The sequence below is a fragment of the Heteronotia binoei genome, chromosome 8 (assembly GCF_032191835.1).
Source record: "Heteronotia binoei isolate CCM8104 ecotype False Entrance Well chromosome 8, APGP_CSIRO_Hbin_v1, whole genome shotgun sequence".
Taxonomy (NCBI): domain Eukaryota; kingdom Metazoa; phylum Chordata; class Lepidosauria; order Squamata; family Gekkonidae; genus Heteronotia; species Heteronotia binoei.
In genome coordinates this window covers 124951981-124968583 of record NC_083230.1, presented here as the reverse complement: position 1 = coordinate 124968583, position 16603 = coordinate 124951981, and the positions used below count along the sequence as shown (strand labels likewise).

The 16603-nt window shown below is 50.0% G+C and overlaps 1 protein-coding gene across 1 annotated transcript in view; it reads right to left on the bottom strand.

Annotated features, from left to right (window-relative positions):
* Positions 1-1429: 1429 nt before the first annotated feature.
* The window catches only part of LOC132575769 (collagen alpha-1(XIV) chain-like), a 31271-nt gene continuing 16097 nt past the window's right edge, over positions 1430-16603 (bottom strand). The window contains exons 7-8 of the mRNA XM_060244459.1: positions 7028-7218; positions 1430-1498 (exon numbers count right to left, since the gene is read on the bottom strand). Of these exons, the coding sequence (XP_060100442.1) occupies positions 1430-1498; positions 7028-7218 (260 nt within the window). The remainder of the gene's footprint in view (positions 1499-7027; positions 7219-16603) is intronic.

Below are 16603 nucleotides of genomic sequence, written 5' to 3'. Positions count from 1 at the left end.
GGACCAAAGAAAGGCAACCTCTCTGTTTCTTCAAACAGCAACCCGGGCTTGTCCGCTGCGTTGAGGTCAAACTGCACAGGAAAAGAATTGGATTAGGCCAGGAGTGGCCAGACTTGCTTAACATAAGAGCCACGTAGAATAAACATGAGATGTTTGAGAGCCACAAGACATGGTGTTGGAAGGAAGGTGTCAAGCGCCGATATTTCTCAATAAGTAGTCTTCTGTTTTCAATCAAAGCTGTTTTATGGTTAGAAACTCAGGAGCTGTAGCAAGGTCACAAGCCTTGGGAGTAATGACGTACACGCAGTTACACAGTTGCTATATAGGACATCATCAAAGGGTACCATACAGATGCGTCATTGAGTCACGGGTTCAAAGGCTGCTAAACAACTATCTATTTTACTGCTAAGGAATTTAGGCTATTGGAAACATCTCCCATTCTCGCTCTATGCTGGAAGAAGATAAGAGTGGTCCGTGTGAACCTGTGGGAGAAGCGACTTGAAAGCAATACCAGCCAGGCTGTAGCATAAACATCCTTGGGCCAGATGGATTTACTACTTGCTCAATGGTTGTAAATAAGAGGGGGGGGGGCAGAAGAGAGCTGGTGACCTGCTCTGTGTCTTTGTCTAAGGGGAAATTAGGTTACAGAAATGAGCATGCAGGAAGGAAGGAAGGAAGGAAGGAAGGAAGGAAGGGAGGGAGGGAGGGAGGGAGGGAGGGAGGAACGGAGGGAGGGAGGAAGGAAGGGAGGGAGGAAGGAGGGAAGAACGGAGGGAGGGAGGGAGGAAGGAAGGGAGGAAGGAGGGAAGGAAGGAAGGGAGGGAAAGAGGGAGGAAGGAAGGAAGGAAGGAAGGAAGGAAGGAAGGAAGGAAGGAAGGAAGGGAGGGAGGAAGGGAGGAAGGAGGGAAGGAAGGGAGGGAGGGAGGGAGGAAGGAAGGAAGGAAGGAAGGAAGGAAGGAAGGAAGGAAGGAAGGAAGGAAGGAAGGAAGGAAGGAAGGAAGGAGGGAGGGAAGAACGGAGGGAGGGAGGAAAGAAGGGAGGAAGGAGGGAAGGAAGGAAGGAAGGGAGGGAGGGAGGAAGGAAGGAAGGAAGGAAGGAAGAAAGGAAGGGAGGGAGGGAGGAAGGGAGGGAGGGAGGGAGGAAGGAAGGAAGGAAGGAAGGAAGGAAGGAAGGAAGGAAGGAAGGAAGGGAGGGAGGGAGGGAGGGAGGGAGGGAGGGAGGGAGGGAGGGAGAAGGGAGAGAGAAGTAGAAAGAATTTTAAATGTATTCTCCAAGCCATCAGCTGGCTTAGCTTGGAGAAGGGATTTAAAGAGAGAAATGCCTTCTCCAAACTTGCTGACAGGACAGTGGGAACTTCGAGAGCCACGCAATATGCTTGAAAGAGCCACATGTGGCTCCTGAGCCACAGTTTGGCCACTCCTGGATTAGGCTATTCTGGCCAAGGTGAGTCAAGGGATCTCTCACTCCCAGGCAGCATTCCCTGCCTCAGTTTACCCAGCTGGTGAGGTGGAAAAAGTGCCAAAAATGAGGAGGGGAAATTTAGAACCATCGAATCATAGAAGGAACCTCTAGGGTCATCTAGTCCAACACCCTGCTCAAAGCAAGAAATCCACAATGAGTAAGTTGGAAAGTTCTATCTCCAATTGCAGGTAGGGCATCCCCTCTTTCAATTTACTCCCAGTAGGTAGAGCACTAACACAACAAGCAGTAGGTCAAGTTAAAATCTAGGGTTGCTGATCCCCCCGTTTGGAGGCCCTTCCCCCCGCTTCAGGATTATCAGAAAGTGGGGGGGGGGGAGGAAAATGTTTGCTGGGCACTCCAGTATGCCCTATGGAGACCGATTCCCATAGGGTATAATGGAGAATTGATCCACGGTTATCTGGGGCTCTGGGGGCACTGTTTTTTTGAGATAGAGACACCAAATCTGCAGCACAGCATTCAATGCCTCTCTTCAAAATACCCTCCACGTTTCAAAAAGATTGGACCAGGGGGTTCAATTCTATGAGCCCCCAAAGAAGGTGCCCCTATCCTTCCTTATTTCCAATGGAGGGAAGGCATTGTGGTCCCTTTAAATGTGCTGGCCAGAACTCCCTTTGAAGTTCAAGTTGGAGTTCAATTATGCTTGTCACAACCTTGTTCCTGGCTCCACCTCCCAAAGTCTCCTGGCTCCACCCCCAAAGTCTCCTGGCTCCACCTCCAAAGTCCCCAGATATTTCTTGAATTGGACCTGGCAACCCCATTAAAATCTCTCATTCATAGCTAATTTGTTTTTACCATTGGAGATTGGTTGGTCACACTCAGCAAATAAGTTCAGGAACCGGCCTTCTGAAGTGGTACAATCCATTCTACCAGGAGGACTCTGAACCTATGAAGCTGCCTTATACTGAATCAGACCCTCTTCGGTCCATCCAAGTCAGTATTGTCTACTCAGACTGGCAGCGGCTCTCCAGGATCTCAAGCGGAGGCTTTCCATGCCTCTTTGCCTGGACCCTTTTGAGTTGGAGATGCCGGGGTTTGAACCTGGGACCTTCTGCTTACCAAGCAGATGCTCTACCACTGAGCCACCGTCCCTCCCCTACTCTACTACTTCATTCTCCCAAATGTGTACACCAGGTCTCAGATTGTGCAACGAAATGATTCAGACCCGACCAGATCCTGTTAGAACCCAAGAACATACGGGAAGGCCTCCTGGATCAGACCAATAGCCCATCTCGGGGCTTTTTCTGTAGCAGGAACTTCTTTAGGCCACACACCCCTGATGCAGCCAATCCTCCAAGAGCTTACAGGGCTCTTCTTACAGGGCCTGCTGTAAGCTCCAGGAGGATTGGCTGCATCAGGGGTGTGTGGCCTAATAGGCAAAGGAGGTCCTGCTAGAATTCCTTACAGGGCTCTTCTTACAGGGCCTACTGAGAGCTCCAGGAGGATTGGCTGCATCAGGGGTGTGTGGCCTAATAGGCAAAGGAGGTCCTGCTAGAATTCCTTACAGGGCTCTTCTTACAGGGCCTACTGAGAGCTCCAGGAGGATTGGCTGCATCAGGGGTGTGTGGCCTAATAGGCAAAGGAGGTCCTGCTAGAATTCCTTACAGGGCTCTTCTTACAGGGCCTACTGGAAGCTCCAGGAGGATTGGCTACATTAGGGGTGTGTGGCCTAATAGGCAAAGGAGGTCCTGCTAGAATTCCTTACAGGGCTCTTCGTACAAGGCCTACTGAGAGCTCCAGGAGGATTGGCTGCATCAGGGGGTGTGGCCTAATATGCAAAGGAGTTCATGCTACAAAAAAAAAAGCCCTGGCCCATCTAGTCCAGCAACCAGCTACCCCTCAAGGAGGTAAGGTTGTCAAGTCCAATTCACAAAGTGTCTGGGGACTTTGGGGGTGGAGCCAGGAGACTTTGGGGGTGGTGCCAGGAGCAAAGGTGTAACAAGCATGATTCAACTCCAAAGGGAGTTCTGGCCATCACATTTAAGGGGACCACACATCTTTCAAATGCCTTCCCTCCATTGGAAATCATGAAGGATAGGGGCACCTTTTTGGGAACTCATAGAGCTCGACCCTCTGGTCCAATCTTTTTGAAACTTGGGGGTGTTTTGAGGAGAGTTAGTGGATGCTATGCTGAAAAATTTGTGCCTGTATCTCAAAGCACAGGCCCCCCAGAGCCCCAGATAACTGCAGGTCAATTCTCCATTATACCCTGTGGGAATTGTTCTCCACAGGGAATAATGGAATGCCCAGCAGACATGTCCTTCCCTCCCACCCGCTTTCTGATAACCCCGAAGTGGGGGGAGGGCCTCCAAACCAGGGGATTCCCTGCTCCCACGTGGGGATTGGCAACCCTACAAGGAGGCCTATTAGGTTTGCCAAGTACTCTGAAGCCCCGGTACCACAGAGTTTTCCCTCACAAATGGCTAGAGCGTCCAGGAAAACCATAGAGCTTTACCGGAATCGCCTAGAGCGGTCGCTGCATGACGTCGACGCACAATGATGTCACTTTTGAGTGACGTCATTGCGCCGGCGACATCAGGGGAGGTTCCCCCCGGTAGCCCAATGTGGACCGGTGGGTTGGGAACCTCCTGAGCGGGGGCTTGGCAGTCCTAAGGCCTATAGGTAAGACATGGAGGCCCAAATCTCCCCTTATTATTGCCCCCATAGCAGCTGTCACCCAGAGGCCTATGGAGGTTCTCTTTGGCCACCATAGCCATACACAGCCCTATCCTCCATAAATTTACCTCATTCTATCCCCGCTCCCCATAAGAACATAAGAGAAGCCATGTTGGATCAGGCCAATGGCCCATCCAGTCCAACACTCTGTGTCACACAGTGGCCAATATATGTGTGTGTGTATATACATATATATATACACACACACACATATACATACATACATACATACCCACACACACACACACATATATATATATATATATATACTGTGGCTAATAGCCACTGATGGACTTCTGCTCCGTATTTTTATCCAATCCCCTTTTGAAGCTGGCTATGGTTGTAGCTTCCACCACCTCCTGTGGCAGTGAATTCCACATGTTAATCACCCTTTGGGTCAAGAAGGACTTCCTTTCATCCATTTTAACCCGACTGCTCAGCAATTTCATTGAATGCCCATGAGTTCTTGTATTGTGAGAAAGGGAGAAAAGGACTTCTTTCTCTACTTTCTCCATCCCATGCATAATCCCATTTCCTCCTTTGTATCAAGTCAACAACAACAACAACAAATTTTATTTATATCCCGCCCTCCCCGCCGGAGCAGGCTCAGGGCGGCTAACAACACAGTTCAGGGTTAAATTATACAAATGAATAAAATTACATTAAACATTATAAGCATTTAATTAAAATCTGGTTAAGTTTTAAAATTAAATTGATTAAATTTTAAAAGTGCTAATGCTATGTTTACTTTTCCTGATGGCGGTTTCCTTCGCAATTTCCATTTTCATCCGCGAAAGCCAGTCTGAAGAGGAAGGTCTTGCAGGCCCTGCGGAACTGTTCTAGGTCCCGCAGGGCCCGCATTTCCTCTGGAAGTTGGTTCCATAGGCTCGGGGCTATAGAGGAGAAGGCCCGGTTACGGGTGCTTTGCAGCTTCACCTCTCTCGGTCCGGGGATGGTCAGCAAGTTTTTCCCGGCTGACCTCAGTGCTCTCTGGGGTTCATATGGGGAGAGACGGTCCCTAAGGTAGACAGGTCCTCGACCATATAGGGCTTTAAAGGTAATGACCAGCACTTTGTAACGAACCCGGTATGTAACTGGCAGCCAGTGCAGTTCGCGCAGCCCAGGCTGTATGTGCTCCCATTTAGGGAGTCCCAGCAACAGTCTAGCCGCTGCGTTCTGCACCAGCTGCAGCTTCCGGGTTCGGTACAGAGGCAGCCCCATGTAGAGGGCATTACAGTAATCCAGTCTCGAGGTGACCGTTGCATGAAGCACCATTGCCAGATCTTGGCGCTCTAGGAAGGGAGCCAACTGCTTTGCCCGCCTTAGATGGAAAAAGGCTGACTTGGCAGTGGCTGCAATCTGGGCCTCCATTGATAATGCAGGCTCCAGTAAAACTCCCAGGTTCTTAACCCGGTGCGCCGCTTTCAACGGCGCCCCGTCGAAGACCGGGAGAGGTATTTCCCCTCCCCGAGCGCCCCGACCCAGACAAAGGACTTCTGTCTTCGCTGGATTCAGTTTCAGCCCGCTCTTCCTCAACCAGGTTGCCAAATCCTGCAGGGCCCGGTCTAAATTCTCTGGGACGCAGTCAGGCCGGCCGTCCATTAGCAGATAGAGTTGGGTGTCATCTGCATATTGATGGCACCCAAGTCCATGTCTCCTGGCGATCTGGGCAAGGGGGCGCATATAGATATTAACATAAGAACATAAGAGAAGCCATGTTAGATCAGGCCAATGGCCCATCCAGTCCAACATTCTGTGTCACACAGCGGGCAAATATATATATATATATATATATATATATATATATATATATATATATATATATATATATATATATATATATACACACACACACACAATGTGGCTAATAGCCACTGATGGACCTCTGCTCCATATTTTTATCTAACCCCCTCTTGAAGGTGGCCATGCTTGTGGACGCCACCACCTCCTGTGGCAGTGAATTCCACATGGTAATCACCCTTTGGGTGAAGAAGTACTTCCTTTTATCCGTTTTAACCTGTCTGCTCAGCAATTTCATCGAATGCCCACGAGTTCTTGTATTGTGAGAAAGGGAGAAAAGTACTTCTTTCTCTACTTTCTCCATCCCATGCATTATCTTGTAAACCTCTATCATGTCACCCCTCAGTCGACGTTTCTCCAAGCTAAAGAGCCCTAAGCGTTTCAACCTTTCTTCATAGGGAAGGTCTTCCAGCCCTTTAATCATTCTAGTTGCCCTTTTCTGAACTTTCTCCAATGCTATAATATCCTTTTTGAGGTGCGGCGACCAGAACTGCACACAGTATTCCAAATGAGACCGCACCATCGATTTATACAGGGGCATTAAGATACTGGCTGATTTGTTTTCAATTCCCTTCCTAATAATTCCCAGCATGGCGTTGGCCTTTTTTATTGCAAACGCACACTGTCTTGACATTTTCAGTGAATTATCTACCATGACCCCAAGATCTCTCTCTTGGTCAGTCTCTGCCAGTTCACACCCCATCAACTTGTATTTGTAGCTGGTATTCTTGGCCCCAATGTGCATTACTTTGCACTTGGCCACATTGAACCGCATCTGCCACGTTGACGCCCACTCACCCAGCCTCAACAGATCCCTTTGGAGTTCCTCACAATCCTCTCTGGTTCTCACCACCCTGAACAATTTAGTGTCATCCGCAAATTTGGCCACTTCACTGCTCACTCCCAACTCTAAATCATTTATGAACAAGTTAAAGAGCATTATATTAAATAGCATTGGTGAGAGAACTGCCCCCTGAGGCACTCCACAGTCCAGTGTGCGCCTCTGGGACAGCTCGCCCCCAATTGCCACCCTTCCATTTAAAGACAGCCCCCCCACCTTGAAGATTCTCACCTCTGAGTGTTCAGGCCTGACGCTCAACTGCTGAAAGCCAAAACAAATGATTTCTATCAGCTCCCGTATGATTTGAGGGAGATCATCAAATGTGCTGACATAGAAGAGATTGCGCAGGTTTTGGTGCAACAAGACGCTTTTGAGCTCTTCCGGATCGGCTCCCGAAACACCCACGGCGATCGTACGGATTCCTGGAGGGAAAAAGCATTCAGCACTGAACCAACGCGTTTGTTCATTCCTCCATTAAAAGTTAAGCATTGCAAAGTGGTAATGAAGTACCTGTTGGCAACGCTGAACCATCATTATTCCAAGCAGGCCTATGGACCTTTCAGGAAACTATCTGTGGGGCTTTCAACTGATTTGCTAATTAAACGGTTGAATTTATATTTACAGATCATAAAATCTCAAGGCAGGGTTTTTTGTTTGTTTTTTCCCAAAGGACTTATGTTGAGATTTTGCTGAAAGATAATATAATAGGGGAGGGAACTCAAAACGTTATTGTGGGGGAGGGAGAAAAAACATCCATAAATATAGTGCTAGTCCATGGAGTCCTGAGTTCGAGTCCTTATTCAGGCCCAGAGGTCAGCGGGTGGCCTCAGGCCAATCACATTTTTTTGCCAGAGCCAGGGGTAAAATTCAAGGAAGAACTCCTTTGCATATTAGGCTACAACCCCCTGATGTAGCCAATCCTCCAAGAGCTTACAAAAAAGAGCCTTGTAAGCTCTTGGAGGATAGGCTACATCAGAGGGTGTGGCCTAATATGCAAAGGAACTCCTGCTGGAGAGCCAGTTTGGCGTAGTGGTTAAGTATGCGGACTCTTTTCTGGAAGAACCGGGTTTGATTCCTCAGAATCCTCACTCCTCCACTTGCACCTGCTAGCATGGCTTTGGGTCAGCCAGAGCTCTCTTATCTGGGAGAACCGGGTTTAATTCCCCACTCCTCCACTCGCAGCTGCTGGAATGGCCTTGGGTCAGCCAGAGCTCTCTTATCTGGGACAACCGGGTTTGATTCCCCTTCCTCCACTTGCACCTGCTGGAATGGGCTTGGGTCAGTCAGAGCTCTCTTATCTGGGAGAACCGAATTTGATTCCCCTCTCCTCCACTTGCAGCTGCTGGAATGGCCTTGGGTCAGTCAGAGATCTCTTATCTGGGAGAACCGGGTTTGATTCCCCTCTCCTCCACTTGCACTTGCTGGAATGGCCTTGGGTCAGTCAGAGCTCTCTAATCTGGGAGAACCAGGTTTGATTCCCCTCTCCTCCACTTGCAGCTGCTGGAATGGCCTTGGGTCAGCCAGAGCTCTCTTATGTGAGAGAATCGGGTTTGATTCTCCATTCCTCCACTTGCACCTGCTAGCATGGCCTTGGGTCAGTCAGAGCTCTCTTATCTGGGAGAACCGGGTTTGATTCCCCACTCCTTCACTTGCACTTGCTAGAATGGCCTTGGGTCAGCCAGAGCTCTCTTATCTGGGAGAACCGGGTTTGATTCCCCTCTCCTCCACTTGCACTTGCTGGAATGGCCTTGGGTCAGCCAGAGCTCTCTTATCTGGGAGAACCGGGTTTGATTCCCCTCTCCTCCACTTGCACTTGCTGGAATGGCCTTGGGTCAGCCAGAGCTCTCTTATCTGGGAGAACCGGGTTTGATTCCCCACTCCTTCACTTGCAGCTGCTGGAATGGCCTTGGGTCAGCCATAGCTCTCTTATCTGGGAGAAACGGGTTTGATTCCCCTCTCCTCCACTTGCACTTGCTGGAATGGCCTTGGGACAGCCAGAGCTCTCTTATCTGGGAGAACCGGGTTTGATTCCCCTCTCCTCCACTTGCACTTGCTGGAATGGCCTTGGGTCAGTCAGAGCTCTCTTATCTGGGAGAACCGGGTTTGAATCCCCTCTCCTCAACTTGCACTTGCTGGAATGGCCTTGGGTCAGCCAGAGCTCTCTTATCTGAGAGAACCGGGTTTGATTCCACTCTCCTCCACTTGCACTGCTGGAATGGCCTTGGGTCAGCCATAGCTCTCTTATCTGGGAGAACCGGGTTTGATTCTCCACTCCTCCACTTGCAGCTGCTGGAATGGCCTTGGGTCAGCCAGAGCTCTCTTATCTGGGAGAACCGGGTTTGATTCCCCACTCCTTCACTTGCAGCTGCTGGAATGGCCTTGGGTCACCCAGAGCTCTCTTATCTGGGAGGACCAGGTTTGATTCCACACTCCTCCACTTGCAGCTGCTGGAATGGCCTTGGGTCAGCCAGAGCTCTCTTATCTGGGAGAAGTGGGTTTGATTCCCCACTCCTCCACTTGCAGCTGCTGGAATGGCCTCGGGTCAGCCAGAGCTCTCTTATCTGGGAGAACCGGATTTGATTCCCCACTCCTCAACTTGCAGCTGCCGGAATGGCCTTAGGTCAGCCAGAGCTCTCTTATGTGAGAGAATCGGGTTTGATTCCCCACTCCTCCACTTGCACCTGCTAGCATGGCCTTGGGTCAGTCAGAGCTCTCTTTTCTGGGAGAACCGGGTTTGATTCCTCTCTCCTCCACTTGCAGCTGCTGGAATGGTCTTGGGTCAGCCAGAGCTCTCTTATCTGGGAGAAGTGGGTTTGATTCCCCACTCCTCCACTTGCAGCTGCTGGCATGGCCTTGGGTCAGCCAGAGCTCTCTTATCTGGGAGAACCGGATTTGATTCCCCACTCCTCAACTTGCAGCTGCCGGAATGGCCTTGGGTCAGCCAGAGCTCTCTTATGTGAGAGAATCGGGTTTGATTCCCCATTCCTCCACTTGCACCTGCTAGCATGGCCTTGGGTCAGTCAGAGCTCTCTTTTCTGGGAGAACCGGGTTTGATTCCTCTCTCCTCCACTTGCACTTGCTGGAATGGCCTTGGGTCAGTCAGAGCTCTCTAATCTGGGAGAACCAGGTTTGATTCCTCTCTCCTCCACATGCAGCTGCTGGAATGGCCTTGGGTCAGCCAGAGCTCTCTTATGTGAGAGAATCGGGTTTGATTCCCCACTCCTCCACTTGCACCTGCTAACATGGCCTAGGGTCAGTCAGAGCTCTATTATCTGGGAGAACCGGGTTTGATTCCACTCTCCTCCACTTGCACTTGCTGGAATGGCCTTGGGTCAGCCAGAGCTATCTTATCTGGGAGAACCAGGTTTGATTCCCCACTCCTTCACTTGCAGCTGCTGGAATGGCCTTGGGTCAGCCATAGCTCTCTTATCTGGGAGAACCGGGTTTGATTCTCCACTCCTCCACTTGCAGCTGCTGGAATGGCCTTGGGTCAGCCAGAGCTCTCTTATCTGGGAGAACCGGATTTGATTCCCCACTCCTTCACTTGCAGCTGCTGGAATGACCTTGGGTCAGCCAGAGCTCTCTTATCTGGGAGAACCAGGTTTGATTCCACACTCCTCCACTTGCAGCTGCTGGAATGGGCTTGGGTCAGCCAGAGCTCTCTTATCTGGGAGAAGTGGGTTTGATTCCCCACTCCTCCACTTGCAGCTGCTGGAATGGCCTTGGGTCAGCCACAGCTCTCTTATCTGGGAGAACCAGGTTTGATTCCCCACTTCTCCACTCACAGCTGCTGGAATGGCCTTGGGTCAGCCAGAGCTCTCTTATGTGAGAGAATTGGGTTTGATTCTCCACTCCTCCACTTGCACCAGCTAGCATGGCCTTGGGTCAGTCAGAGCTCTCTTATCTGGGAGAACCGGGTTTGATTCCCCACTCCTTCACTTGCACTTGCTGGAATGGCCTTGGGTCAGCCAGAGCTCTCTTATCTGGGAGAACCGGGTTTGATTCCCCTCTCCTCCACTTGCACTTGCTGGAATGGCCTTGGGTCAGTCAGAGCTCTCTAATCTGGGAGAACCAGGTTTGATTCCCCTCTCCTCCACTTGCAGCTGCTGGAATGGCCTTGGGTCAGCCAGAGCTCTCTTATGTGAGAGAATTGGGTTTGATTCTCCACTCCTCCACTTGCACCAGCTAGCATGGCCTTGGGTCAGTCAGAGCTCTCTTATCTGGGAGAACCGGGTTTGATTCCCCACTCCTTCACTTGCACTTGCTGGAATGGCCTTGGGTCAGCCAGAGCTCTCTTATCTGGGAGAACCGGGTTTGATTCCCCTCTCCTCCACTTGCACTTGCTGGAATGGCCTTGGGACAGCCAGAGCTCTCTTATCTGGGAGAACCGGGTTTGATTCCCCTCTCCTCCACTTGCACTTGCTGGAATGGCCTTGGGTCAGCCAGAGCTCTCTTATCTGGGAGAACCGGGTTTGATTCCCCTCTCCTCCACTTGCACTTGTTGGAATGGCCTTGGGTCAGTCAGAGCTCTCTTATCTGGGAGAACCGGGTTTGATTCCCCTCTCCTCCACTTGCACTTGCTGGAATGGCCTTGGGTCAGCCAGAGCTCTCTTATCTGGGAGAACCGGGTTTGATTCCCCACTCCTTCACTTGCAGCTGCTGGAATGGCCTTGGGTCAGCCATAGCTCTCTTATCTGGGAGAACCGGGTTTGATTCTCCACTCCTCCACTTGCAGCTGCTGGAATGGCCTTGGGTCAGCCAGAGCTCTCTTATCTGGGAGAATCGGGTTTGATTCCCCACTCCTCCACTTGCGGCTGCTGGAATGGCCTTGGGTCAGCCAGAGCTCTCTTATCTGGGAGAAGTGGGTTTGATTCCCCACTCCTCCACTTGCAGCTGCTGGAATGGCCTTGGGTCAGCCAGAGCTATCTTATCTGGGAGAACCGATTTGATTCCCCACTCCTCCCCTTGCAGCTGCCGGAATGGCCTTGGGTCAGCCAGAGCTCTCTTATCTTGTGGAACCAGGTTTGATTCCCCACTACTTCACTTGCAGCTGCTGGAATGGCCTTGGGTCAGCCATAGCTCTCTTATCTGGGAGAACCGGGTTTGATTTGCCACTCCTCCACTTGCAGCTGCTGGAATGGCCTTGGGTCAGCCAGAGCTCTCTTATCTGGGAGAACCGGGTTTGATTCCCCACTCCTCCACTTGCAGCTGCTGGACTGGCCTTGGGTCAGCCATAGCTCTCTTATCTGGGAGAACCGGGTTTGATTCCCCACTCCTCCACTTGCAGCTGCTGGAATGGCCTTGGGTCAGCCATAGCTCTCTTATCTGGGAGAACCGGGTTTGATTCCCTACTCCTCCACTTGCACTTGCTGGAATCTTCATCTACCTCACAGGGTGTCTGTTGTGGGGCGGGGGAAGGTAAAGGAGGTTGTGAGCCACTCTGAGACTCTTCGGAGTGGAGGGTGGGATATAAATCCAACATCTTCATCTACCTCACAGGGTGTCTGTTGTGGGGCGGGGGAAGGTAAAGGAGATTGTGAGCCGCTCTGAGACTCTTTGGAGTGGAGGGTGGGATATAAATCCAACATCTTCATCTACCTCACAGGTTGTCTGTTGTGGGGCGGGGGAAGGTAAAGGAGATTGTCAGCCGCTCTGAGACTTTTTGGAGTGGAGAGCGGGATATAAATCCAATATCTTCATCTACCTCACAGGGTGTCTGTTGTGTGTGGGGGGGGGGGAGGTAAAGGAGATTGTGAGCCGCTCTGAGACTCTTTGGAGTGGAGGGTGGGGTATAAATCCAACATCTTCATCTACCTCACAGGGTGTCTGTTGTGGGGGAGGAAGGGAAAGGAGATTGTGAGCCGCTCTGAGACTCTTCGGAGTGGAGGGTGGGATATAAATCCAATATCTTCATCTACCTCACAGGGTGTCTGTTGTGGGGGGGGGAAGGTAAAGGAGATTGTGAGCCGCTCTGAGACTCTTTGGAGTGGAGGGCGGGATATAAATCCAACATCTTCATCTACCTCACAGGGTGTCTTTTGTGGGGGGGGGGGGAAGGTAAAGGAGATTGTGAGCCGCTCTGAGACTCTTTGGAGTAAGGGCGGGATATAAATCCAACATCTTCCTCTACCTCACAGGGTGTCTGTTGTGGGGGGGGAGGTAAAGGAGATTGTGAGCTGCTCTGAGACTCTTCGGAGTGGAGGGCGGGATATAAATCCAATACCTTCATCTACCTCACAGGGTGTCTGTTGTGGGGGGAGGAAGGTAAAGGAGATTGTGAGCCGCTCTGAGACTCTTCGGAGTGGAGGGCGGGATATAAATCCAATATCTTCATCTACCTCACAGGGTGTCTGTTGTGGGCGGCAGGAAGGTAAAGGAGATTGTGAGCCACTCTTCTTCGGAGTGGAGGGCAGGATATAAATCCAATATCTTCTTCTTCTAGAATTCCACCCCTGCCAGAAACAAAATAAATAATTCCACCCAGACTTGTGGATGGATAGATGGATAGATTTTTGCTCACAAGACTCTGCAGGTTAGAAGGAACATTGGTCACCAGCATAAGTTGGCTGCACCTTGACAACACTTTTCACAACTATCAACATATGTGGAAAGAATCTCACACCAGCTAGCGCTAAACATGTTTGCACGGAGCCCAAAAGTCTCAAAAGGCGCGAGCCGAAGGGCAAGAGCTAAAGGGCTCTTGGCCTGTGGCTCTTTGCCTGGGGGCTTCCTAAGGACCGGGAACCCAGATCCCTGATTTCCTTGTTCTCCCAATAAGGTAAGTTGACCTTCTTGAAGGGGAGCCACGTAAACAACAGCATTTAAAGAGGACTGTATATTTAATATATATATATATCATGAAGGTAGAATGCCAGCAGGGGGGTGGGGGCTTTCCAGTGTTTTGCACTGAGTGTCACATGTATGACTATCTGCCCACAGGACAGAAGTCTTGGGTGTGTGCTCGATGCAAGGAGCTCCTGGTCCTCAGGGAACGAGTTCGTACCCTTGAGGCCGAGGTGACTGCCCTGGAGAAGCAGAGACGGTCAGTTAGGCAATTGGGGAAGACTCTTGGGGGCGTATTAGATGAGCCCCGCTCTGAATGTGGCAGCCCCGTTGCTGCCAGAGAGCATGAGGGTCTAGAGGGAACAGGGCACCTTGCTGAGGATAAGGGGAATGCGCCCTCAGAAGGGACCTCTTCTTCGGTTGGTGAGCGGGTATCCTTTCGCGCCAAGGAACCATCCCTGGGCAGGGGGAGAGGGGGGGTCTTGGTAGTTGGTGATTCGATCCTTAGGCAAGTAGACAGCTGGGTGGCAAAACCGCGTATTGACCGTATGGTGACTTGCCTGCCTGGTGCGAAGGTAGCGGACATTACGCGTGTAGTAGATAGGCTGATAGACAGTGCTGGGGAGGAGCCTGTGGTCGTGGTGCATGTTGGCACCAACGATGTGGGGAAATGCAGTCGTGAGGTCCTGGAGGAAAAATTTAGGCTGCTAGGTGGGAGACTTAAGGCCAGGATTTCCAAGGTGGCCTTCTCGGAAGTGCTACCTGTTCCACGTGCAGGGCAGGAGAGACAGGCGCAAATTAGAAGTCTCAATGTGTGGATGAGACGATGGTGTAAGGAGGAAGGGTTTAAGTTTGTTAGGCACTGGGATGCTTTCTGGAACAAGCGGGAGCTGTACAAAAGAGACGGTCTCCACTTGTCTCCGGATGGAACCAGGCTGCTGGCGCTTAAAATCAAAAAGGTGGCAGAGCAGTTTTTAAACTAAATCTTGGGGGAAAGCCGACAGGAGATGGAATGTCTCTGGTTCGGGAGGACTCATCTCAAAGAGATGAAGGGTTGGCTTCTATTTTTCTACCGAGTAACGGATCAGAGTTGTCCACTGTGATGGTGACAAACAGTATGGACTGTCTGCCAGAGTCTCGAGGCGGCAGGACAGAGGTGGCGGGCCTAGCTTGCCTGGGAAATTATAAATGTTTGTATGCAAATGCTAGAAGTGTCCGAAGTAAAATTGGTGAATTGGAATGTTTAGTGTTGGGAGAAAACATAGACATTGTGGGAATTTCAGAAACTTGGTGGAATGAGGAGAATCAGTGGGACACGGTGATTCCTGGATATAAGTTATATCGGAAGGATAGGGAGGGAAGGGTTGGAGGTGGGGTGGCTCTGTATGTCAGAGAGGATATACGGTCCAGTAAGACTGAGGTCAGAGAATTAGATTCCCTTTTAGAAATGCTTTGGGTTGAAATAGAGGGCCCAAAAGGAAATTTAACTATGGGAGTTTGTTATCGCCCACCAAATCAAAAGAGAGAGGACGATTATAATATGATGGAAGGATTAAAGATAGCGGCTAAACGTAAAAACTGTGTCGTAATAGGTGATTTTAACTACCCGCAGATTGATTGGGTCAATATGTGTTCTGGTCGAGAGAAAGAGATTGAGTTTCTTGATGCTCTCAATGACTGTGCTATGGAGCAGATGGTCTCAGAACCTACCAGAGGTGGGGCGATCCTGGATCTGGTCCTAAGTAATGCCCAAGACTTAGTGAGAGACGTAAAAGTGATTGCGCCGCTTGGGAACAGTGACCATAATGTTATTGATTTCACCGTTTGTATAAATAGGGAGTTGCCCAAAAAGACCGCCACAACCACATTTAACTTTAAAAGGGGTAAATTCTCTGAGATGAGGAGGCATGTGAGGAGGAAACTGAAAGGAAAGGTAAATACGGTCAAAACCCTTGGGGAAGCTTGGAGACTATTTAAAACTATAATCCTAGAAGCTCAGATAAAATACATACCACAAGTTAGGAAAGGCACAAACAGGTATAAGAAGAGGCCAGCATGGTTAACAAACAAAGTAATGGAAGCTGTAAAAGGTAAGAAGGACTCCTTTAAGCGGTGGAAAACCAGTCCAAGTGAGATTAATAAAAGGGAACACAGGCAGTGGCAAATCAAATGCAAGACTGTGATCAGGCAGGCAAAAAGGGACTATGAGGAGCATATTGCAAAAAACATAAAGACCAACAATAAAAATTTCTTCAAATATATTAGAAGTAGGAAACCAGCCAGGGAAGCAGTGGGGCCCTTGGATGACCATGGGGTAAAAGGATTACTGAAGGAGGATGGGGAAATGGCTGAGAAGCTGAATGCATTTTTTGCCTCCGTCTTCACCGTGGAAGATGAACGTATATGAACGTATGAACGTATGAAGCTGCCTTATACTGAATCAGACCCTCGGTCCATCAAAGTCAGTATTGTCTACTCAGACTGGCAGCGGCTCTCCAGGACCTCAGGCTGAGGTTTTTCATGCCTATTTGCCTGGACCCTTTTTAGTTGGAGATGCCGGGGATTGAACCTGGGACCTTCTGCTTACCAAGCAGATGCTCTACCACTGAGCCACCATCCCTCCCCTAAGAAGTGTTTGCCCGCCCCAGAACCACTAATATTGGAAGGGGTGTTGAAAGACCTGAGTCAGATTGAGTTGACAAAAGAGGAGGTCCTACAGCTGATAGACAAATTAAAAACTAATAAGTCACCGGGTCCGGATGGCATACATCCGAGAGTTCTGAAAGAACTCAAAGTTGAACTTGTGGATCTTCTAGCAAAAATCTGTAATCTTTCATTGAAATCTGCCTCTGTTCCTGAGGACTGGAAGGTAGCAAATGTCACCCCCATCTTTAAAAAGGGTTCCAGAGGAGATCCAGGAAATTACAGGCCAGTCAGTCTGACTTCAATACCGGGAAAGTTGGTAGAAACCATTATCAAGGACAGAATGAGTAGGCACATTGATGAACACAGGTTATTGAGGAA